The sequence below is a fragment of the Antechinus flavipes genome, chromosome 2 (assembly GCF_016432865.1).
Source record: "Antechinus flavipes isolate AdamAnt ecotype Samford, QLD, Australia chromosome 2, AdamAnt_v2, whole genome shotgun sequence".
Classification (NCBI taxonomy): domain Eukaryota; kingdom Metazoa; phylum Chordata; class Mammalia; order Dasyuromorphia; family Dasyuridae; genus Antechinus; species Antechinus flavipes.
Window position 1 is genome coordinate 195,314,778 of NC_067399.1, and position 20,859 is coordinate 195,335,636.

The 20,859-nt window shown below is 34.8% G+C and overlaps 1 protein-coding gene across 2 annotated transcripts in view; it reads left to right on the forward strand.

The window, feature by feature from the left end:
* The window catches only part of ALLC (allantoicase), a 59,188-nt gene that overhangs the window by 29,186 nt on the left and 9,143 nt on the right, over positions 1 to 20,859 (forward strand). For both annotated transcript variants that reach the window (XM_051976059.1, XM_051976058.1), the window contains 7 exons: positions 1,792 to 1,842; positions 2,910 to 2,997; positions 7,239 to 7,364; positions 9,596 to 9,675; positions 10,663 to 10,795; positions 17,812 to 17,967; positions 20,446 to 20,519. In XM_051976059.1, the coding sequence (XP_051832019.1) occupies positions 1,792 to 1,842; positions 2,910 to 2,997; positions 7,239 to 7,364; positions 9,596 to 9,675; positions 10,663 to 10,795; positions 17,812 to 17,967; positions 20,446 to 20,519 (708 nt within the window). The remainder of the gene's footprint in view (positions 1 to 1,791; positions 1,843 to 2,909; positions 2,998 to 7,238; positions 7,365 to 9,595; positions 9,676 to 10,662; positions 10,796 to 17,811; positions 17,968 to 20,445; positions 20,520 to 20,859) is intronic.

The following is a 20,859-nucleotide window of genomic DNA, read 5'->3' on the forward strand; positions in this document are numbered from 1 at the left end:
GATGGAATTAGTGCTGTTTCAATTATTGATTGGGCTATGTAATTTATAAAGAGATGGAATTGAGATTACCTAGCATATGGGAGGCCTTGGGATGCAAGTGGAGGACTTGGCCTTTGGGTCATCTGAAAGTGAAAGAAACATTTTATTAATTGTAATACATAAAATGACCAATTAGGAAAGCAATGTGAAAAGATAAAAAAGTGTTAAGATCCCAGAGCTCAGACATCTAGAGGTAGAAGAGACCATAAAAGTCATGGAATTCAACCTAGAAACTGAGGCCCAGCAAGGCCCTTGTCCAAGGTCACATTAAAAGTAAATGGAAGAGAGGGGGACAAAGGAACCAAACAAGCATTTATTAAATAATTACTGTGTGCCTCAAGCTCTGTGCTAAGAGAGTTACAGGTATTGTCTCTCTTGAGCCTCACAACAATCTCAAGAGAAAATTGGATTTTAACTCAGCTGTTCTAACTCTAGGGCTGCTAGGTGATATCATAAAGTACTGGGTTTGGAGTCAGGAAAATGAGTTCAAATCCAGCCTCAGATGCTTAGTGTCTGTGTGACTTTAGACAAGTCGTAATCCTTTTTTGCCACATTTTCCTCATCTGTAAAATGAGCTGGAGAAGTAAATGACATACAAATCATTCCTGTACCTTTGTCAAGAAAACCCCAAATGATATCATGAAGAGTCAATATGACTGAACAGCAACAACTCTAGAGAGAGCTAGTATTATTGTTCAGTCATGTCTGATTCTTCATGACCCATGTGGGATTTTTGACAAAAGATACAGGAATAGTTTGTTTGCTCTTTCCTTCTCCAGATCATTTTATAGATGAGGAGTTAGGCAAACAGGATTAAGTTACTTGCTCAGGGTCACAGATTTAAGTTTCCTCAGGCTTGGTTTTAAACTCGGGAAGATGAGTCTTCCTAACTCTAGGCCCAGCACTTTATCTACTATGGTACCACTTAACTGTATCTACTACATCACGCTATTGAACGTACCTGAGTTTTTATACAGATTTAATTCTGACATGATAATTGAGTAAAAATGTATAGTGTGATTTTTATTTTGCATCAGCTTGATGAATGTAATAATACTGGTGAAAATTTTATGTTGGGTCTTTTAAATTAAAAGAAAAAAAACAGCCTTTTAAAGGTGGTATTATTATTTCTTTTGGATATTCTGGGCCCTGGATTTAAATCTGGGTTGAAGATCTAACTACTAGCTATACTGTGAATCTCTGCTTCCTCACTTATCAAATGGGTATAAATAATATGTATCCCTCTTATCTCAAAGGGCTAAGAGGACATTTTAGTATATGGTAAAACCCCTGTTAAAAAAAAAAAAAGTAAGCTTACTTTCTCATGACTCAAATTTAGTGCCTGCTATTAGAAGTGTAATTGGACCTGGCTAGCAGTGGGTTTGACCCAGGGACACATTTACCTCTTTTCTGCAAAGCCTTTGCTTCTTAAAAAGAAGAGTTTTGCTTTTCTTCCACTCTGCTTTTCTTGTTCTTTTTGCAAAGGGTAAGAAATTATCGCCTCTGCATCCAGATGGTTAAAGGGAATTGTGAACAAAGGGTGGGAGAGGAGAGATTAGGATGTGTCTGTCTGCTGGCAAAGCAATCTCAACATTTAAAAAAGCACCATCTCTTAACTGCAGATTGTTTCTCTCCCCTAGGCAATTTCACATCTTCTTTTTACTGCGGTTCCTAATGTTTCACTGGGGAGTGAAATAAAATGGTTTTTAATTTATGGTTATTTTATCTTTACTTCTTTTTTTATTTGTCTAGATTTTATTTGCAACAGATGACTTTTTTGCTCCTGCGGAAAACCTTTTAAAGGTATAGTAAATTGACATCCTGCAATTTGGAGGGTTGGCATGGAAGTGATCTATGGAGACATGTTAATTAAAATCTACTAGTACATTGGTGATGGGAAGTATGTATGCCAATGAATGAGACTATCAGAATATTAAAGGAAGATATGAAAATTAGCATTTTTTCCTGCTAAAACATGGAAATTTTCTTGCCTTATTTACATGGATATTCTGATTTCGCAACACAATTTTTGTTGTGGATAAATCACTTGTTGGGGAAAAATATTAAAGTCATACATTTTCCTGCCTTATCAATGGACTACCAAATTTTTTTTTGTTATTTATATATTCACATTCATATTATATCTTATATTATGAAAGAATTCCTGATTTGAAAACCAACCCAAAAAACAATAATAAAATTGTCAAATGAAAATCAAGAACACAGAAAAGCTTTAAGAAATCTATGTTTAATTTCTAAGGACAGTTATAGTGAATTAGAAAGAAACTGGGCTTGATAAGTGACCTGAGTTTCAAATTCAGTTCTGTTACTTGTTGAGGGACCATGAGAATATTACTTAACCTTTCTGATCTATAGCTTCATAGTCTTTCAAAATGGGGATAATAATACCTACTCTAACTTCTTCTCAAGGTTAGAAGGAACAACTAAAATGGCAGCTGGGGACTGACAATAAAGTAATTTGAAGATTCATTCCACAGAATCATAAAGGAATTTTATTTCTATTAACAAGTACCAATAGGGTTAAAACCTAGAGGCTATGATTTTAAAAGAGTTAAGATTTTCTTCTCTACATATTTAAAAAATTTGGCAGACTTTAATTCATCTGAGACATTATAAATAGTGTAGTAGATTTAATTTAATCCCTTCATTTTATAAAGAGAACACTGTAACCTATAAGGATCAAAGGACATAGTCAAGATCACTCAGCTGCCTACTGATAAAGTTGGGACTAAGACACTGGTCTCTTGAGTCTCAAAGTTATTGGTTCTTTCTCCAGAGCCATATTACATCCCCATCACTAGAAACTCATGAATACTAATTATCAAAATTGTTTTACACATTTACTTTAGAAACATAGACCAAGCTACAAACCAAAAGAATATACAGAGTTTGGAAAATGGATGGATGGATGGGAGACCAGAAGGAGGAGAATTCCAGGTAATAAAATAATTTTTAGGTTAATCAAGATTCTTAGAAACTGGAAGACTGTCATACATTTGAGAGAGAAATAGGAATGAAAAATGACTTTTAAAGTCTATAGCTTTAAAAGTAAAGTCTTGGTGTGTTTCAAGTAAATTTGAACCGGTCAAAATGGTCCATTTTGATTGCTATTTTCCACAGTTGTTATTATTTGTTTACTTGACATTTGAGTTGAAATCTGAGAAAGCTAATATGAAAGTAGAGTGTATCACCTTTGAATAATACTTAGAACTGTGACTAGACATAGTTTCAAATTGAATCTGATTTTATATTTCGTCATTCTGTTGAATTTTGGTGTATTTGTGCTTTAAATAAAGTGGTGACGCAAAGGTGATGACCATGTTCATAAACTATATGCCCTCTATGCTTATTTTATTTATACAAATATCTGGATTCATCATAATTCTCATCTATAGAACAATAATATTCCATTCACTGTTGTTACTCATCAGATTTTAAAGTAGTGATTTTATTTAAAATGACTTTTTACATTATGTTATAGAAATACATATTTACTTATAATCTAGTCCCTCTGTACCATATGAACTATTGAATATCTTCTTTTAAAATGCATTTACACTGGATGATTCCGACTACTTTAAAATGTGTTTTTACATGAGAGGAATAACTTAAGTATTGCATTGTGATGTGTCCCCAAAGCACAACATGTGCTGGAGTAGTCAGGAGGAGAAACCTGAAGACAGAGCTTTTCAAGGATGAGTAGGCTTTAGACAGGTAGAAAGCAAAGACGGAGAAACACGACAGCTATCTATGTTCAGGGACAGACTCAACATCACAGAGAACCTCCGTAATAGGGAAAGGAGTCTTTGCAGAGGGAAGAATTCCTGGGCATTATAGTCAGGCCATAGGAAGCTACCAATATTATTGTAATTGATTCTTTAATACTGAGACCAACTCACAGGATCCTATTGTTGTTAAGTGATTTTATGTGAAGTGATAAAGGACAGAATCACGTAAGATTTTTATGCACAATTCAGCAGTATTCATCCTATTAGTATTTGGGTGCTAGGTATCTCTTTTTGCTTGTTGGTTGGTCCTCTTGGGAAAATGACCAACAGAATGAAAGGTATGTGCCTTTCCATGTGTTTTATATTTGTTCTGTGCCAGAGTCTCAATACAGACTGTATGTGTGTGTGTTGGTGATGAGTGCAATGTGTGTTTGTTAAGGTCAAAGGAAGCTATGACTCAAATGAGATTTCTTCCCTACTATTTAAAAGATATTCTAGGTCAAAGTTAGGGACACGACACAGAGATTATAATAAGTACAATTATAATAAGCACACACACAGTATCACTCTGTCTTATATATGTGTACTTTGTGTGCATGTGTGTTATCTGTTGGTCTTGTATATGTATTTGGGAAAGGAGGGGAGGAAAAAAACCAGTACAGTTGAGCTGTGGGACTAGAAAGGCAGCAACTTTTGCTAATATTCTCAAGCAGCACAGTAGTGTGTCAGTATTTTTTTTGATGTCATAAATGTGGATAGGTAAAAGCAGGTAGTACCCATGAATCTGCATTAGTATTTCTTATTACTTTAATTAATTTCAGTGTTTTTGTAATCTCACTGAGGTGTTGTTATTTCCTACATTGATTCAAATTCCTTCTCATCTTGTGAGATCCCATTTTCTCTGATAGGTGCTTCATGGAGGGTCTATGTGTCCAGATAGACTCCTCCTCCTAGGCCTTATCTTTTATGGATATCACAAAATGTAACATTTAGGCTACCCATCTGTTGCCTTTCTCTTTTGCTATATGATTGTTACATATTCTTTTCCAATCATACATATTCTTGATACCCTCCTATGCTATTTCTTGCCTATAGAGATCATTGGAAATATGCTATATTCCCTCTCTCTTTCTTTCTGTCTGTCTTTGTCTCTGTCTTTATCTTTAAAAAAAATTTTTAGAGACTGCAGTCACCTAAGACTATATAACTTTAGTAGGTTAAAAAAGAAGGGTTTTTGTATCAAGGAACAACTTGGGATTGTTGAAAGCACTATGTGATTTCTCAAAAGTGATCCAGGCTTTTTCTTCAATTCACTTTAGGATGTTCAGCTCATCCATCAGAAAAAAAAAAAACTCATTGAGGATAAGGAATTTTTTTTTTGGGGGGTCTTTGTTTTCACTAGCACCTAGCACAGTGCCTGGAATATATTCAATATTTAATTAACCAATCACTTGATAATGTTTGTCAGATAAATAGATAAGCATTATTAAGTGCTTACTAGGAAATCTGTTAAATGTTGGAGATACAAATGCAAGCTGTCATTAAAAAATAATACCCTAATATTCTGATGGGGAAAGACAATAAATACATGGAAGGGAGCTAGAAAGAATGGAGATGGAAGTGGTATCCTGCTATCATGATGAATAGGAAATGGCATAGATGACTGGTTCTGGGTAGTGCTGCTCATAATCGGTGGCCACACAAGTTTTACTTATACTCTGGAAGTATAAGGAGTTTCCTGTGTTTGTAGGAGAAGAAAAGAAAACAACCAAGATCCTTTATTAAAATGACAGGAGGTCTACTTTTCTAGGTATCTTACCCTGTGGTTTGGAGTTTGTGTCCTCATTGCATTGTATGTATCTCTAGGAAGACTCAGATTTGGGGATTTTTTTTTTTTTGACATAGACAAGATTTTAGGTACAGTAAAGGGCTAAGCAGTGATGATTTTGTTCTAAAGTCAGCAGCATGAGGAGAACTGTGTTAGAAATCCTGATATCCCCATTAGTCAGCATTTTCAGAGCCCTGATCAATGTTAGAATAATGACTTCAAATCCTGTCTCTAACATTTTGTCTGTGTGACCCTGGGCAAATCACTTAATCTGTTGGTGCCCCTGTCTCTAGAAAGTAAGTTGCAGAATCATTGTCAATCTGAAGTGGCAGAGGAAGTTTCCTAATAGTAATGAAATCATAGGTCTAGATTTTTAAAAAATGAATGAGAGGCTATTACCACATTATGGATGGTCACAAAATCTGGGGAAAATATTAAATATTTCTATAAAACTTATTATAGCTATGTGAACCTTGAGCAAGTCACTTAACCCTATCTGCCTCAGTTTCCACTATAAAATGACCTGGAGAACATGGCAAACCACCCCAGTATCCCTGCTTCAAAAATGGGATCATCAAGGATTAAATATGACTGAAACAGCTGGACAACAACAACAATAATAACAATAACAAAAATAGGAGCAGGAGAGAATTCTAGTTATTAAACTTTTGGAACTAAATGCCTGCTTTCTTTTTGTATCAGAATGATATTCAACATGTCCAAAAACAAATCATCCTCTTTCTTCATGGAATCTTTCCATCTTCAAAACTTTTTTATTTCTATTGAGGGGGACTACCATTTTTCATAACCTTGCAATCATTCGTGCCTTCTGGTTTTCTTTCATCCCACTGATCCCATTAGTGGCTAAGCTCTGTTGATCCTATCACAACATCTCTTTCATCCATTTTCTTCTCTTGCTCAAAATCCTTAATTGAGTCTCCATTGCTTTTGGGAGAGACAGTGTGAACTTTCCAAACTGGCCTGAAATGCTCTTTATAGACTCATTTCAAACTTTCTTTTCAATTTTAATTCATCACCATTACTTTCTTTTATCACTTCATATCCTGTTAGAGAAGTCTTTGTTCCTTGAACTAGACATTTCTTCTCCTATCTCCATGCATCCACTAAAATTTTATCTCATACCTACTAAGCACTCTTCAAATCTTCTTTTCTGAATCTTTATCTTCCTTGAAGGTGCCACCTCCTAAATGAAGTCCCTCAGATTTCTGTCTGAAACTAATATTCTCCCTCTGCATATTCCCTTTTATTATATTTACCTGGATACATGTTGTGTCCCCTTGTCAAAATAGCTAGAGAGTAGAGGATGCATTGTTTTTGTCTTCTGGAACTTAACACAGTAGGCTTAATAAATATTTGATGATTTGGATGGAATTAAAAATCTTATATTTTTAGACAGGGTCAATGTGAGAATTTGCTTAATTACACATATTTATTTTAAAGGTTTTGTTGTTTTGCTCCCCATGATGGGGAGGAAGGGGGAAGAAAATAAATGCTTGTTAATTGAAATAATTATTGTTGGAGGAAAAAATTTGGAGAAAAAAAATCCTTTATTTCTTGTATTGGATATAAATAACATGTTTGTGCAATTTTCCCCCCCATAGGTCATGATTGGTGTATTATCCAACTAGGAATACAAGGGATTATTCGTGGCTTTGATGCAGACACTGCTTTCTTCACTGGAAACCATGCTCCCAGAATATCAATACAAGCAGCATGCTTACAAAATGGTAGGTAATAGGAAATTTTGTCTCATAGAAATGAAGATGTGGAAAGGTCCATAGAGACTCTTTAGCACAATTTTCTTATTTTACAAATGAGGAAAATGAGGTGAAATGACTGATTCATACAGGTCACAAAGTTAATTGCATATCTAGAACTATGATTTTTTTGGCTTTGGCCTAACTTCCTAGTTTTAACACTTGAGAAAACTGAGGTGAAATGACTTGTTCTCATGCTGAAACATCCAGGTTTCTTTACCCCTCTTTAGAACTTTTAGCTGAATTAACACAATTTTTGTATTCCTTGTCTTCCTTAGGTTTCTTTTGGTAATATGACTTTTTTCTTGGGACTAATCATGGGGTAAAGAATATAGTATTTGAGGAAGTAAGCTGGCTAAAGGTGATAGAAATAAGAGACAGGGAATGTATTATTAAGTGCTTTATTTAGGAAAGTTTTGAAACTTGGAAATTGGTCCCAGTTGTTGGCTCACAAAATTTAGAATTAGAAAAGATTTTAGCCACCATCTAGCCCACCCTTTTTATATTATAAATAAGGAAACTGAAACCTGAAGAAATGAAGTATCTCACCTAAGTTTGTACAATGATTAAGTGACCAAGATGGTATTTAAATTCAAAGCTTCTAACAACAAATCCCAGGCTCTTTTTGTTCTGCTTTATAGTTTCTTGATATAACATATTCCAATTATGGAATTTGAAACAGGAACAGACTTACATGGGGACTCAATGATAGTGTCTTGCAACCCTCCCTTTATTTTATATGTGGGGAAACCATTACCAAAGAGGTGAACTTGTCTAAGACCACACCAATCATAAGTATATATTTATATGTGTTTATATCTATACATACACACATACATATATGAATACATTGGTTACACTGTCTCAATAGCTTCCAGGGAATTTAGTGATGCTGTAAATAAATATGAAGCTTCTGTCCAGTAACAAAGAGTTTTGTTGTCTCTACCTTCTGGTGGAGTCATAAGTTACATCTGTGATTTCACTCTATCCATTCTCAGATATTTAGAGCAGGATGCTTCGAGACCATCTAGTCCAAACCTTTCAATGTACATTTGAAGAACCTGAGACCCAGTCAGTTTAAGTGACTTGCACATAAGTAATGTCACAACATCTAATGTTATTTTACTAGAAATACCTTTCTTCTCTTCCCTCCCATTCTTATTATGTTTAAGAAGAGGTATTTCCTTTATTGCACACATAATAAATGTGCATTATTGTGACAGTGTCTTGGGGAAGAGGCTAGATCCAGAAAAGTATAGTATATAATTTCTACTCTCTGTCCAGGGCCTTGTACTCTATTAGGTAGATGGGACATATGCATAAAATTAAGTGATAGCATCATACACAACTGCAAGAATGTGATGTGTTGAAAAAATGGTCTATGTAGAAAAATCCATCTATGAATAGGGCTTTGGCTGCTGACAGGTAGTCTAGAAATATTATATTGGGAAAGTTTAGCTTCTGTAACTCATCTGCCAGTGTACAAAATCTTTGATTATCAAAACCTGGAGAATGCTGTCGGTGTGCAGATTTATTTTATCTGAGACACAGCTAAGAAATAATACTAAACATATTTGACAAGCAATGCACTGCAAAATATACTTTTATTAATTCGTTTTTTCATAAATGTACATCTTACCAATGAAGAAAGGCTACAGGATTTAGATCTAGGAGGAATCTTAGATATTAATTTATCTAATCTCCTTTTAAAGATGAGGAAGCTGAGTTTCATGGAGGTGACAAGTCTTACCTCAGGGATCACCCAGGTAGTTAATGTCAGAGGCAGGAATCAAACCAAGACCAAACAGGACATCTCACCATACCATGGCTATCCCAAGTATTTAATCAATGTATTCCCTTTCAATAAGGGAGTATGACACAGTAGAGAACCTCCCCTTTCCCCTCCCCCCCCAAAAAAAATGCATTTGAAGTTAAGGGAATTGGGTTTAAACTCTGGCTTAGCTGTTATCTAGCTGTGCAGTGTGAGGTAGGGTAAGTTATGTCCCATCTCTGGGTGTCAGTTTCATCTGCAAAATTGAAGTAGATGAAAATCTGAGGTATTCCCTCTTACAGTAAAATTGTGATTCTGGAATTGATCAGTTATTTGAAATTGTATATTGAAAACTTTTTTTTTTTTAAATCATTGTCATTTGGTGATCAGATAAAGATCATTATTGCCTTTTGGGTTCTGTTTCTTTCAGAGGAGATACCAGAGATACCGACAAGAGGGACAAAAATGGGATGTGCAGCTACTGCTGAAGAATTGGAAGCTATTGAGAAGGTATGTTACCAAAGAACTAAAGAGGTTCTGGGATATTTTATAGATTCATCATTATTTTGTTAAATTCTCTTGATACAGTTTCATGATCCTCTTCATAAAATAAGATGAAAATAGTACAAAGAGGGATCAGATGCCCTGCCCTGGATTTTTATGAGCAAGCTCATAGAAAATAGCCATAAAAGATATTATTACAAAATAAATATATTAAGGAGACACTAAGCTTTAGTGGTGTGTGGTCAGTGTGAAAGAATTAGGCCTTTGCCTATTTTCTTTTTTTAAATCTCCAGAGTGATAATTTTGGTAGAAAGAACTGGAATTTTGTCCCAGAATTTAGATGGTATAAAAATTTACCCTAGATGAATTTTTGGACCTTCCTGCTCCTCCCTTAATTGTTGGACTCTCCATCACAATAGTATCATGTATTCCAATGTTATCAGTCTTCTGTGCCATGTTGACTTGGGTATCTCTTCCTCTCATTCACCCTCTTTCTACAAGGCTTGTTATGAAGGCATATTTAATACTGCTTCCCCCCAGATGCAAACAGTGACAATTAAAGCTCCATTTTGTCCCATTTTAGAGGCAGCATGATGTAGTGAATAGAATGCTGGCCTTGAAGCTGGAAGGCCTGAGTTCAAGTCCTGCCTCTGACACATGCTGACATATATGATCTTGGGCAAGAAACATTGCTTCAAAAATTTTTTCTGACTCTTAAGTTGAAAAGAAAATGCTGATCTATTTTGGTAGAGGAAATTTCTCAATGGGAACTCTCTACAATGATGAAATCAAAGGTCCAGTAATTTTACCCTATCCCATTTATTAGTAATAAGCCCTTGGAATTACTAATTTCTACTTAACTATTCCATTAGGTATTTGAATTTTAATTTTTATAACTAAATCTTCCTTTTCCATATGTCCCAAAGTTGGTAAGATGGAGAAACTTGTCTTTATTAAGAACTTGGTTTTTAACATATTGGTATTTCTCACTAGTTGAAGTCAGAGAATTGGCATTGTCTGGTTCCTATGGAAGAAATCAAACCAGGATATTCAGGCAGCAATCACAACTATTTTTCTATATCTTCTCCTCAAAGATGGACTCATTTAAGGCTTAACATCTTTCCAGGTAACACTGGCACTCATTTCTGTTTCTATGATTTCATTATGTTTGGAAGAAAAAAAGATAGAATTTGCTTTTAAAAAATATCTTTAGATTTTGAGACTTTTACCTCTTCTTAGGTCAATGTAATATTTATTAATTGATTTGCAATAAATATATATTGGACTTACCTGACTTAACTGTAGCAGGTTCTTACTTGTTGCATTGAACTACCACCATGAACCAGGACCTCCAATTTAGTTTTTTTATCCTTCATGGCAATGTCTGTGTAATAACAAACAAACTGCTTTTTGGGTCCAAAGTGAATGGAGTGTTTATCCTCTCCTTGAGTCCTCTTATAGGACTTTTTACAGTTTTAGATCTATGTATGCCTGGGCTGGATTCAGTCCTGAATAATTCTGGCCTTTAAAAAGAAGGAACAGTATATTTTCCCCCAACCTGTTTGCTCTTTATATGCTCTCCCTGAAGAGATGCTATATTTAGCATCTCTTCAAAAGTGGGGGAGGGGAGTAAAAAAGTATTCATTATCCAGTTCAAATTATGCACAGGACAACTATCTATTTCCTTTGACCAAAAGATATGATAAATACTCACATAAATTCCACTGATAAACATTACAAGAAAAATTTAAACAAGAAATAGTAATAATATAACTACTATTATACTTTCTTAGGAGGTTGAGGCTCAATTATCACAATGTGAAAAAGTTTGTAGGATCATTGAACTGGCATTTCATATGTTATGTTATTATTACTTTTCATTTACTCTATGTTATAGCCAAATTAGGGGTGGCAAACTAATTTGGCTGTAACATAGGGGGCAGCTAGGGGAAACAATAAGTTGGTAGAGTTTTGGGTCTGGAAGCAGGAACATTGGACCTTAAAATATAGCCTCAGTCTCTTTTTAGCTGGATCTGGGCAAGTCCCTTAACCCCTGAGTGCCTCAGTTTCCTCATCTATAAAATGAGCTGGAGAAGGAAAGTGGCAAATCACTCTGCTATCTTTGCCTGGAGAATCCTAAACAAGGTCATGAAGAAGTGTGCATTATTGAAATGACTGAACAATAGTCACAATGGGAAGGACGAATTTACAAATAGTTGCAAGGGAAGACAAAATAAAATAAGCTACAAGAAAAGTTTCAGGGAACCTTTTTCTGTGAGAAATTTGAGCAGGTAGTAATCTCATTTGGAGAGGTCAGAGAAAACTTTCATGGAGGAAGTGGCATCTGATTTGGGCCAGAAGGGAAGAAGTAAAATGGCAGTGATTTGTAGGGAAAGTGTGAATAAAGTGTGAAGATGGAAAAGGACTGGGGGCTGATTATAACAATAGCACAGTACTGAATTTGGCTAATGGAACGATATCCAAGAGTTATTTGGATTTTTTTTGATGGTTTTGATTAAAAAATGAGAGCATATTAAATTGATAAAGTTACATACCATCTCTACATTTAAGAAAGGAATCTCTTCTCTAACATTAGGATCAGTCGTATTGTTCAGTGATCCAGAACACTGATATTATTTTATTGTCTTTTTCTTTCCGAATTACTACTTACACCATATTTTCATGTGCTTTACACTAATACTGCTTAGTTTCATACATTGCAAATAGTAGGACTTCCATAATTCTACTTGTAAATAATCAGGTTCAGTTTGATTTTTTTCTTTTTTCATATATTTAGTATCTAGTACCTAGGAAAGGATTGGACTTTGTAAATAAATTTCATAATTTTTTTTTTAGTACCTAATATTTTAGTTGCTTTTAGTTCTTATGGATGTGGGTAGTCTCAGCAGTTATATATATTCCACCAGCTGTGCTTATCCTGTCAACTCATGTCCATGCCCCCTCAACAATCTTCTATAAGGACTCTTAACTAGTGTGCTGGAGGATATCTGGGGTGGGATAGGTATTTTTCTTTCTTTCTCTTGACATTGCAAAAATGCCATTGGAATACATAGCATGTATATCACTTGTTCTTTGCTATCTCTGTTCCCATCCCATGTATTTTTTTTTCCTTTCTGATGACAGCTAAGAGACATAGTAGATAGAGTGATGGGCTTGGAGTCAAGAAAAATGGAGTTTGGAGTTAGTTAAAATTTGACTTCAGACACCATTTCCTAGCTGTGGGACGCTGGGCAAATGACTTAAGTTCTGTTTACCTCACTTTCTTCATCTGTGGAAAGAGGAGACTAAAAGCATTAAAAAATAGAAAAAATAAAAGTATTAAAAAATACAATGCATTTTACATAGTAGGTGTCATATAAATGTTAGCTACAATATCCTCAAAAATACATTTTTTTTCAAAAAATGAACATTCTTTTTGTGGACTTATATGGCAAGTCATAGAACACTTCAGAATTTCTGAAAAATTAAATTTTAGGATTATCCAAAGCCTCCAAGTGAGGGTTTTTCAAATGGAGTGGTATATGAGGGACACTGAATAGACTGCAATGAATTATAAATTCATAAATGAAATATAAAAAGACTATTGTAAAATATATATGTATATATATTTCATGAAGGACACTTTAGTACTCATATCAAAATTCATGATGGGCAACTGTAGGAGACATTTAAATGAAATAGAAATTCAAATTTAATAGACTATTTATTATATGCTAAACATACAAAGATAAATGTTATAGATCAGTATTTAGTAAAATGAATACACACAAATAAATATAATACTGAATAAAATAATAAAGGGATGAGAGAGAGGTGCCAACAAGTGCTATTTGAAGATTTCTAATTAGGATTATAGAAAAATTTTATGAGATGTGGTGGTATTTGAAAATGATCTTGAAGAATTGGGAACATTCTAGGTATAAGGAATAGTTTGAAAAAGACATGGAAACAAGAAATCACTGGTCATGTTTGTCTGGGCATGGAGAACAATATTATATCTGAATATAAGGGAAAAAGTGCATATGAAGCATGCACTACTTTCTAGGCTGTATAGTGAGTAATGAGGATAGAAAAAAGAAGATGGTCCCTGATCTTTCATGAACTTAGATTTTTAGGAGAAAACAACACAAAAATGAGTTGTGGTTGGGAAGGGTGTTTGGGTCAGGAAGGTTAGAAATATGATGAAAGTATGTTGAGGGAAGTCAATTGGCATGCCAGTCCATATATAATGATACTACTGATTTGACTGCTGGGCTTAGAACAAGATGTAGAAAGCAAGCAATAGTGGGGTAGATTAGACTGGAAAGGTAGGGCAGCACCAGGTTGTAGAGGGCCTGCTGCTAAGTAAAGGAGTTTGCATTTTATTTAGTATATAATAAGGAACAGTAGGGCATGTAGGTTTCACAGTAGTTAAAATGCTGGCCTTATCGTCAGGAAAATTCCTTTTTCTTGAGTTCAGATCCATCTTAGACACTTACCAGCTATGTGAATCTGGGTAAGATATTTAATTCTGTTTGCTTTAATTTTCTCAACTGTAAAATGAATTGGAGAAGAGAAGGGCAAAACACAAGGAAAGGGCAAAGCACTCCTATATCTTTGCCATGAAAACTCCCTGGGGTCATGAAGAATTGGACATGACTGAGAAATGACTGAACAACAAAAAGAAGGAACACTGAGAAGGTAGAATAAGGCTTTCAAGATGCTACCTCTCCCATCGTAGAAGAACTCATATATTTTCATGACCACACACTAATAATCGTCTTCTTAATTAGCTCATTAGTATTTTATGTATTAATTCTCATAACAACAAAATTAACCCACACCAGTACTACAAATGCCCCAGAAGTTGAAACCATTTGAACAATTATGGCCAGTCCTATAACCAGGAATACCTAAGTTTCACATCTTGTCTCAAGCCTTGTCTAGCTTCATGATTTGGACAAATCACTTAACTTTTTGGCCCTTTCTTTCTTTCAGCATTCCAAGCAGTTATTGAGCTATGTACAATAAACAATTGAGTTGCTGCTCTGCATTAGTTTAAGAATTTCCATACTAGTTCTCTTCACTGATTGATTAAAACCCACAGGTCTGTACCAGATCTATGGAGAAATTTGAGTTTTGAGCAGTATGATCAGATCTGTGCATGAAGGAGATTAATATCTAGCAACAGATTCGTGTTGTGAAAAAAGCACTCTATAAATCATAAAGGGGCCCTGTAAATATAAGCTTTTGTGGTTATTTTTCATACATTCAGAAAACATTTATTAAGTTCTTTTTGTCTCTGCAGATTTCAGGGAAGCTAGTTTAAATATGATTGTTTCTTATCTGGTGCTAAACCCTGAGGATTTGCAAGGAAGATAATCCCTGCCCTCAAAGAGCTTCCATTCTAATCTTACCACTCATTCATAGCTTTATGAGACCCCCATTTGGGGTTTTCTTGACAGAGATACTGCAGTGGTTTGCCATTTTCATCTCCCCAGCTTATTTTACAGATGAGGAAACTGAGGCAAATGGAGTTAAATAGCTTGACCAGAGTCACACAGCTAGTAAGTGTCTCAGGCTGGATTTGAATTCTGCCACCTTTCTGCCTCACATTATAATGAGGGAGATACATAAAGAGGAGTTGGATAGGGTAATGCTAGTGCTAAGGAGTTGAGGTGAAGGCCTGGATCCAATTAAGATCAGGTGAAGGCTTACTTATCAAAGTCCAGGGTGGTAGAGTCTAAATTTCTATTAGGGTTGGAGATCGGGAGATGTTGAGAGGATTGTCATGAAAGATATTGGTAGAGAGAGAATGTAGTGATTAACTGAATACAGAGAAAACTGATAAAATCTTTCATCTAAATTCTCTTTTCTCTAACCACAAAGCCACCACCTTAATGTAGGCATTCATTTCATACCTTGGACTATTATATAGAATAGCCTTCTGACTGGGTTTGAGACTGGAGTTTCTCCCCACTCTAGGTCATATTTCATTCAGTTGACAGAGTGATCTCATTAAAATACAGGTCTGGTCTATCATCTCCTCATCCCCAACTCCTTCCTAATTTCCCACTCTCTATTTACACAGAAATTTTGTAGATACAAAGTTGTTTGCCTGTTGTCCCATCCATTAGAAAGGTGAGCTCCATTCCTAGCACTTAGTACTGTGCTTGGCACATAGTAGTAAATGCATGATAAATACTTGTTCATTGAATGATTGAGATTAGATACTAAAATGAATAAAATGGTGCTACTAACCAAAGAAATAAGAAATTCAGAATAAGGAGCTGATTTGAGGGGGAAGATGAGTTTGTTTTTATACTTGTTGAATTTGAGGTCTCTAAGGTTACTTACTTAAATCCATCAATATGGGAGGCATTATACATAATTAACAATAACACATAGCAATATAACACAAGCTAGTAGTAATGTAACAAATAACATGAATCAACCTAAAAATTTTTCCGTGTCCATAAGTCCTAGAAATAGTCTATAAGGAATCCATTGTCCATTAGTTCATGTGCCAGGAATCTAATAATTCCTGTGAGCTCTGAAGTACTGCAAAAAGTCTCATCAACAATTTTTCATCTCAGGGAATCCAGTGATTCTTGCTGGTTTTTCAGGAACTGAAAGCTGAAGATTTTAAAGTTCTTTTGACAGTCTCATTGTCAGCTATGCTCTTTCATTGGTGAGCACAATCAGCAACAGAACCACCCGATATTTCTAGGGTCTTCTCCTTTGTTTCAAGGGTCTGCTCCATCTCTCTGCGATGGACAAGGCGAATGCGGCTCGCATAATTAATCCTGTTTGCCTAGGTTACTTCATTTGTAAAATGAGCTTGAAAGGGAAATAGCAAAACATTCCAGTGTCTTTGCTAACTCTCCTGCCCCCAATGGGGTCTCAAAGACACCAATTAGTGACATTAGAACAGAAGCTTCTTCTGGGCAGGGACTATTTTATATATATTTATGTGTGTGTGTGTGTGTACACACATACACATACATATATGTATTATATGTGTTTTGCTATTTTAGTTAGGATCACATAAATAAAACCTAGTCCCTGATGTTTCATAAAGACCTTTTTGAGGTAAATAATACTATGTTGAATAAATGAGAAAAAAAAGAATGATTGAAAACATTATAAGACATGTTCCTGGCATATGCTTAACACTGTGCTAAATGTTGGGGATAGAAATATAAAAGCCAGGTAGTTCTTATTCTCAAGTGGCTTAATTTTTTTTTTTTTTTTTTGAGACTAAACTAATGCTGTTTTCACCATTTAAGAAAAAGTATTAAAAAACATAATAGAAAAAAGAAAAACAAAATAAAACAAAACAGAACACTGTCAAATGTTCAGCAGAACATCAGGGAGAATTCAAAATATATAATAATAAATTACCAGTTCAAGAAAGATGTATGAGTACAAGAAATTATATTCATAAGTGGCCATCTTTTTTTTTTTTTTTTTTGCTTCCTTATAGGTTATTCTTTTGTTCTCTGCTGCACTTTTTAAAAACTTTATTCTTTTTTCCCTCCATTCATTTCCCACCTCACACTTTCCCCAAGTAGGCTACAGTTAAGCACAGATATATATTATATACACATGTATATAAGCTGTCCTCTAGTGCTAATTCGATGAACTGATTCACTACAAGGTAGATTTAGCCATAGTTTTGCTACAAATTTCTAATAGTCTTGTGGATAGTAGTGTTTTATGTAATAAGAAAGTGAACTCTTGACAATATCATATGTATTTTTTCAAATGACATCAATACTTTATGTAGAGGTAATTTATGTGGAAAACTGGATTGGGAGGAGGAGATTTAGAGTATACACCTAGCTTTGCTAGTAATAATGCCCTGTATATCCATGGACAAGTGATTTCTTCCTTCTAGATTTATATTTACTCATCTGTAAAGTGAAGTTATTAATCTCTAAGATCTCTTTTAGCTTGCATAATCTATGAATAATCTATGGTCAAGTCTATAAAATCAAGGGAATGTTTCCCCCTCACACAATGAAAACTTGTAATTACTTTAGAAAGTTACAAAATGGAAAAATTGGCATTGGTTAAGGAAGTTAAATTTGGGATTGCAAAAAATTCCAAGGATTTGCTTTTTTTTCTCTTCTTTTTTAGATGGTGGACTTGCACGTCTGCGGGTCTATGGTACTGGACAAAAAGATTGGTCTGCGGCTGATCCTAAGGAATTGATTGACCTTGTGTCAATGGTGCATGGAGGGGTTTGTGTGGGTTTTAGCAATGCCCATTTTGGTCATCCAAAAAATATTATAGGTAAATATTTCTGGAGGTATGTTTTTTTTAATTTAAAAAATGTAGAATCGAGAAAAAAATCCCAGTGGCAAGTTTAGAAGTCCTAGAAGATGGTTTTTCCCTCCTAGTTCTGCTCTTTCTTAACTCAGTCAAAATTAATTGCAAAATCTTTAACTGAATATACAATAAAATCTAGATTACATTTAAAACTGTCAACATGTGACCTTTAAGGATCCTTATGTATAGTTTAGTTTCTCTTCATCCTCCCAAAAATCCTCTTTCTATTTGAATTTGATACCTTTGGACTAGATAATCAGAAAATCCTTTTCTCCTTTAAATCCTTTAATTTCATAACAATTAACATAAATAAAGTTATTAGTGGCTCATAGATTAACAGCTATTTGTAGTTCTGATCCCAGGGATCAGGGACACAGAACTGGCACAGTTTGATATTGCCTCCCACAAATCTAGAACTCAAACTAACAATTTTAGCATTGAAGGAAAGAATATGTACCATTCTTCCAATATACTTTTTTTTATTTTTTATTTTTCATAATTATACCTTTTTATTGACAGAACACCCCCCCCCCCCAGCCTGGGTAATTTTTTACACCATTATCCCTTGCACTCACTTCTGTTCCGACTTTCCTCCTCCTTCCCTTTACCTCCTCCCCCAGATGGCAAGAAGTCTTATACATGTTAAATATATCACAGTATATCCTAGATACAATATATGTGTGCAGAACCGAACAGTTCTCTTGTTGCACAGGAAGAATTGGATTCAGAAGGTAAAAATAACCTGGGAAGAAAAACAAAAATGCAAACAGTTTACACTCGTTTCCCAGTGTTCCTTCTCTGGATGTAGCTGCTTCTGTTCCATCATTGATCACCTCCAATATACTTTTAAAGATAAATTCAATTTGTGGTGGGCAGAGATTCCAGGGAACTACCTCATGGATTGAAAAAAAACAGAGATCCCTTAGATATTACAAGGCCATTTTGAAAGAGTTCTCTCACATCTTAGAAAGGGTATATAGAGCATTGTTCTATTGTAAGGGTATTGCTGCTAGAGAGAGGTCATCTGGTAGCTTTATATTTTAATTTAATGTTGAGAGTTAGCTGCAAATTCAATTATTTTTGGATGCTTAAGGAATGTAAGTGCTGTCAGTGCTTTCTGAATTTCAGTACCCTAGGGCAAAGGTACCAGTCAGCCTTCCTTAGTGGTATAAATCAAAACTCTGGCTATAACCACAGATGAGGTTCTGGTCCCACTTGGAATCAGTAAGACTGACTTTACTATAAATTGACTTCTCATCCTGGCTGTTAATAACTTTAGCTGTGTAATATTGAGTAAGTTGCTTCAATTCTCTCTGTGTGTGTGTGTGTGTGTGTATGTGTATGTGTGTGTGTGTTTGCTGTGCAAACCTTTAGGGAAGAACCAAAATAAGACGTGTTTTGGGGTATATGTATGTATAAAAAGGATGTATGTAAGAAAGGAAATAATCCCACCTTTTAATGAGGTAATAATAGGGGGATGAGTTTACTGGATTATATATCTGGGCTGTAGGTGGTCTTTCAGCACCAATCATAGTTGCTTTTTCTTCCCAAAAGCTGCCTTTTTGGCAGACTACTAGAGTCACCAATTTCTATAGCCACTCAATCAATAATCAACCAAATAATAAAAATTTTCAGATGTTACCTATGTGCCAGGGACTTTGGTTTGTACTAAAAATCCAAAAACATAATTGAGGTATTTTCTGTCTTCAAGGAAATTCCATTCTGTTAGTTGGAGGGATCACAAAACTCATATGTAATTGCTCTACTCTGGCAATTTCTGTGGCCCCTGAAATTGAATGGGATATTTCAGAGATATTCTAACCAGCGAAGACTCAGACTTTGGTGGATGCTTGTCCCTAGTTGAAATGGACTCTGATGACCACCATCTGAAGGTGGAGGGATGGACTAGAATGGAACCACTTTTGTATTTATAATCTTTCACATTAACTTTCCCACTCATTCAATAAATATTTATTAAACATCTTGGGTGTACAAATATTATATTAGATAGTGAAGGAGTTATAAAGTTTAGAAGAGACAAGGCCTCTGAAATCATGGAACTAGCAGAGGTTATAACACCTGATACAGGTAACTCAAATATATAATATTATGTAAAAAGCTCTTTAGAGAGATTCAAAGTCCCATGTGAGGTCTGAGAGGGTAGGTCATTATTGACCTAGGGAACTAACCAGATGATTTCATAATAGGAAGCAGATCAATAGTAATAGCACTCTTTCCTAATTTTTGGCATAGGTCTTTGAACTAAAAGATAGAATAATTTCCTTAGTCCTATGTTTATGCCTGAATTTACAGGTTCATTAAGTATAAATCAAATAATATGTGCCAGAATGTAGCAGGTAGAGCTTGTAATTGAATTATACTTTGTTGTTATCTTTTAAAGAATATCATATAACATATTGTTGCATACTATTTTTCAATAAGGTATAGGAAAGCCAAAGTGCATGGGTGATGGCTGGGAGACTTCAAGAAGATTGGACAGGCCACCAATTATAGAAGTAAGGAAATGAAATGTGATTGTGGCTTGAAAATGTGCTTTCAATTCAACAAAAATGTTAAGTACCTATAGTATGTGAAGTCTTGGACTAGATTCTAGGGAGATAGAGACACAAAGGGAATCATCTCCTACTCTTCAGAGCTTAATTTGGAAAGCTTAGGAGAGTATTTAACATTTGCACAAATATATAAATTCTTTATCAAAAGCAAATATAATATATTTTGAAGGCAGAAATCACTAACAACTAATCAGAAAAGATTTCTTGTAAAAGGTAGGTGAACTAAACCTGAATTGATTTAAACCTTGAAGGGAAATAAGATTCTGGAGAGGTAACAGTAATG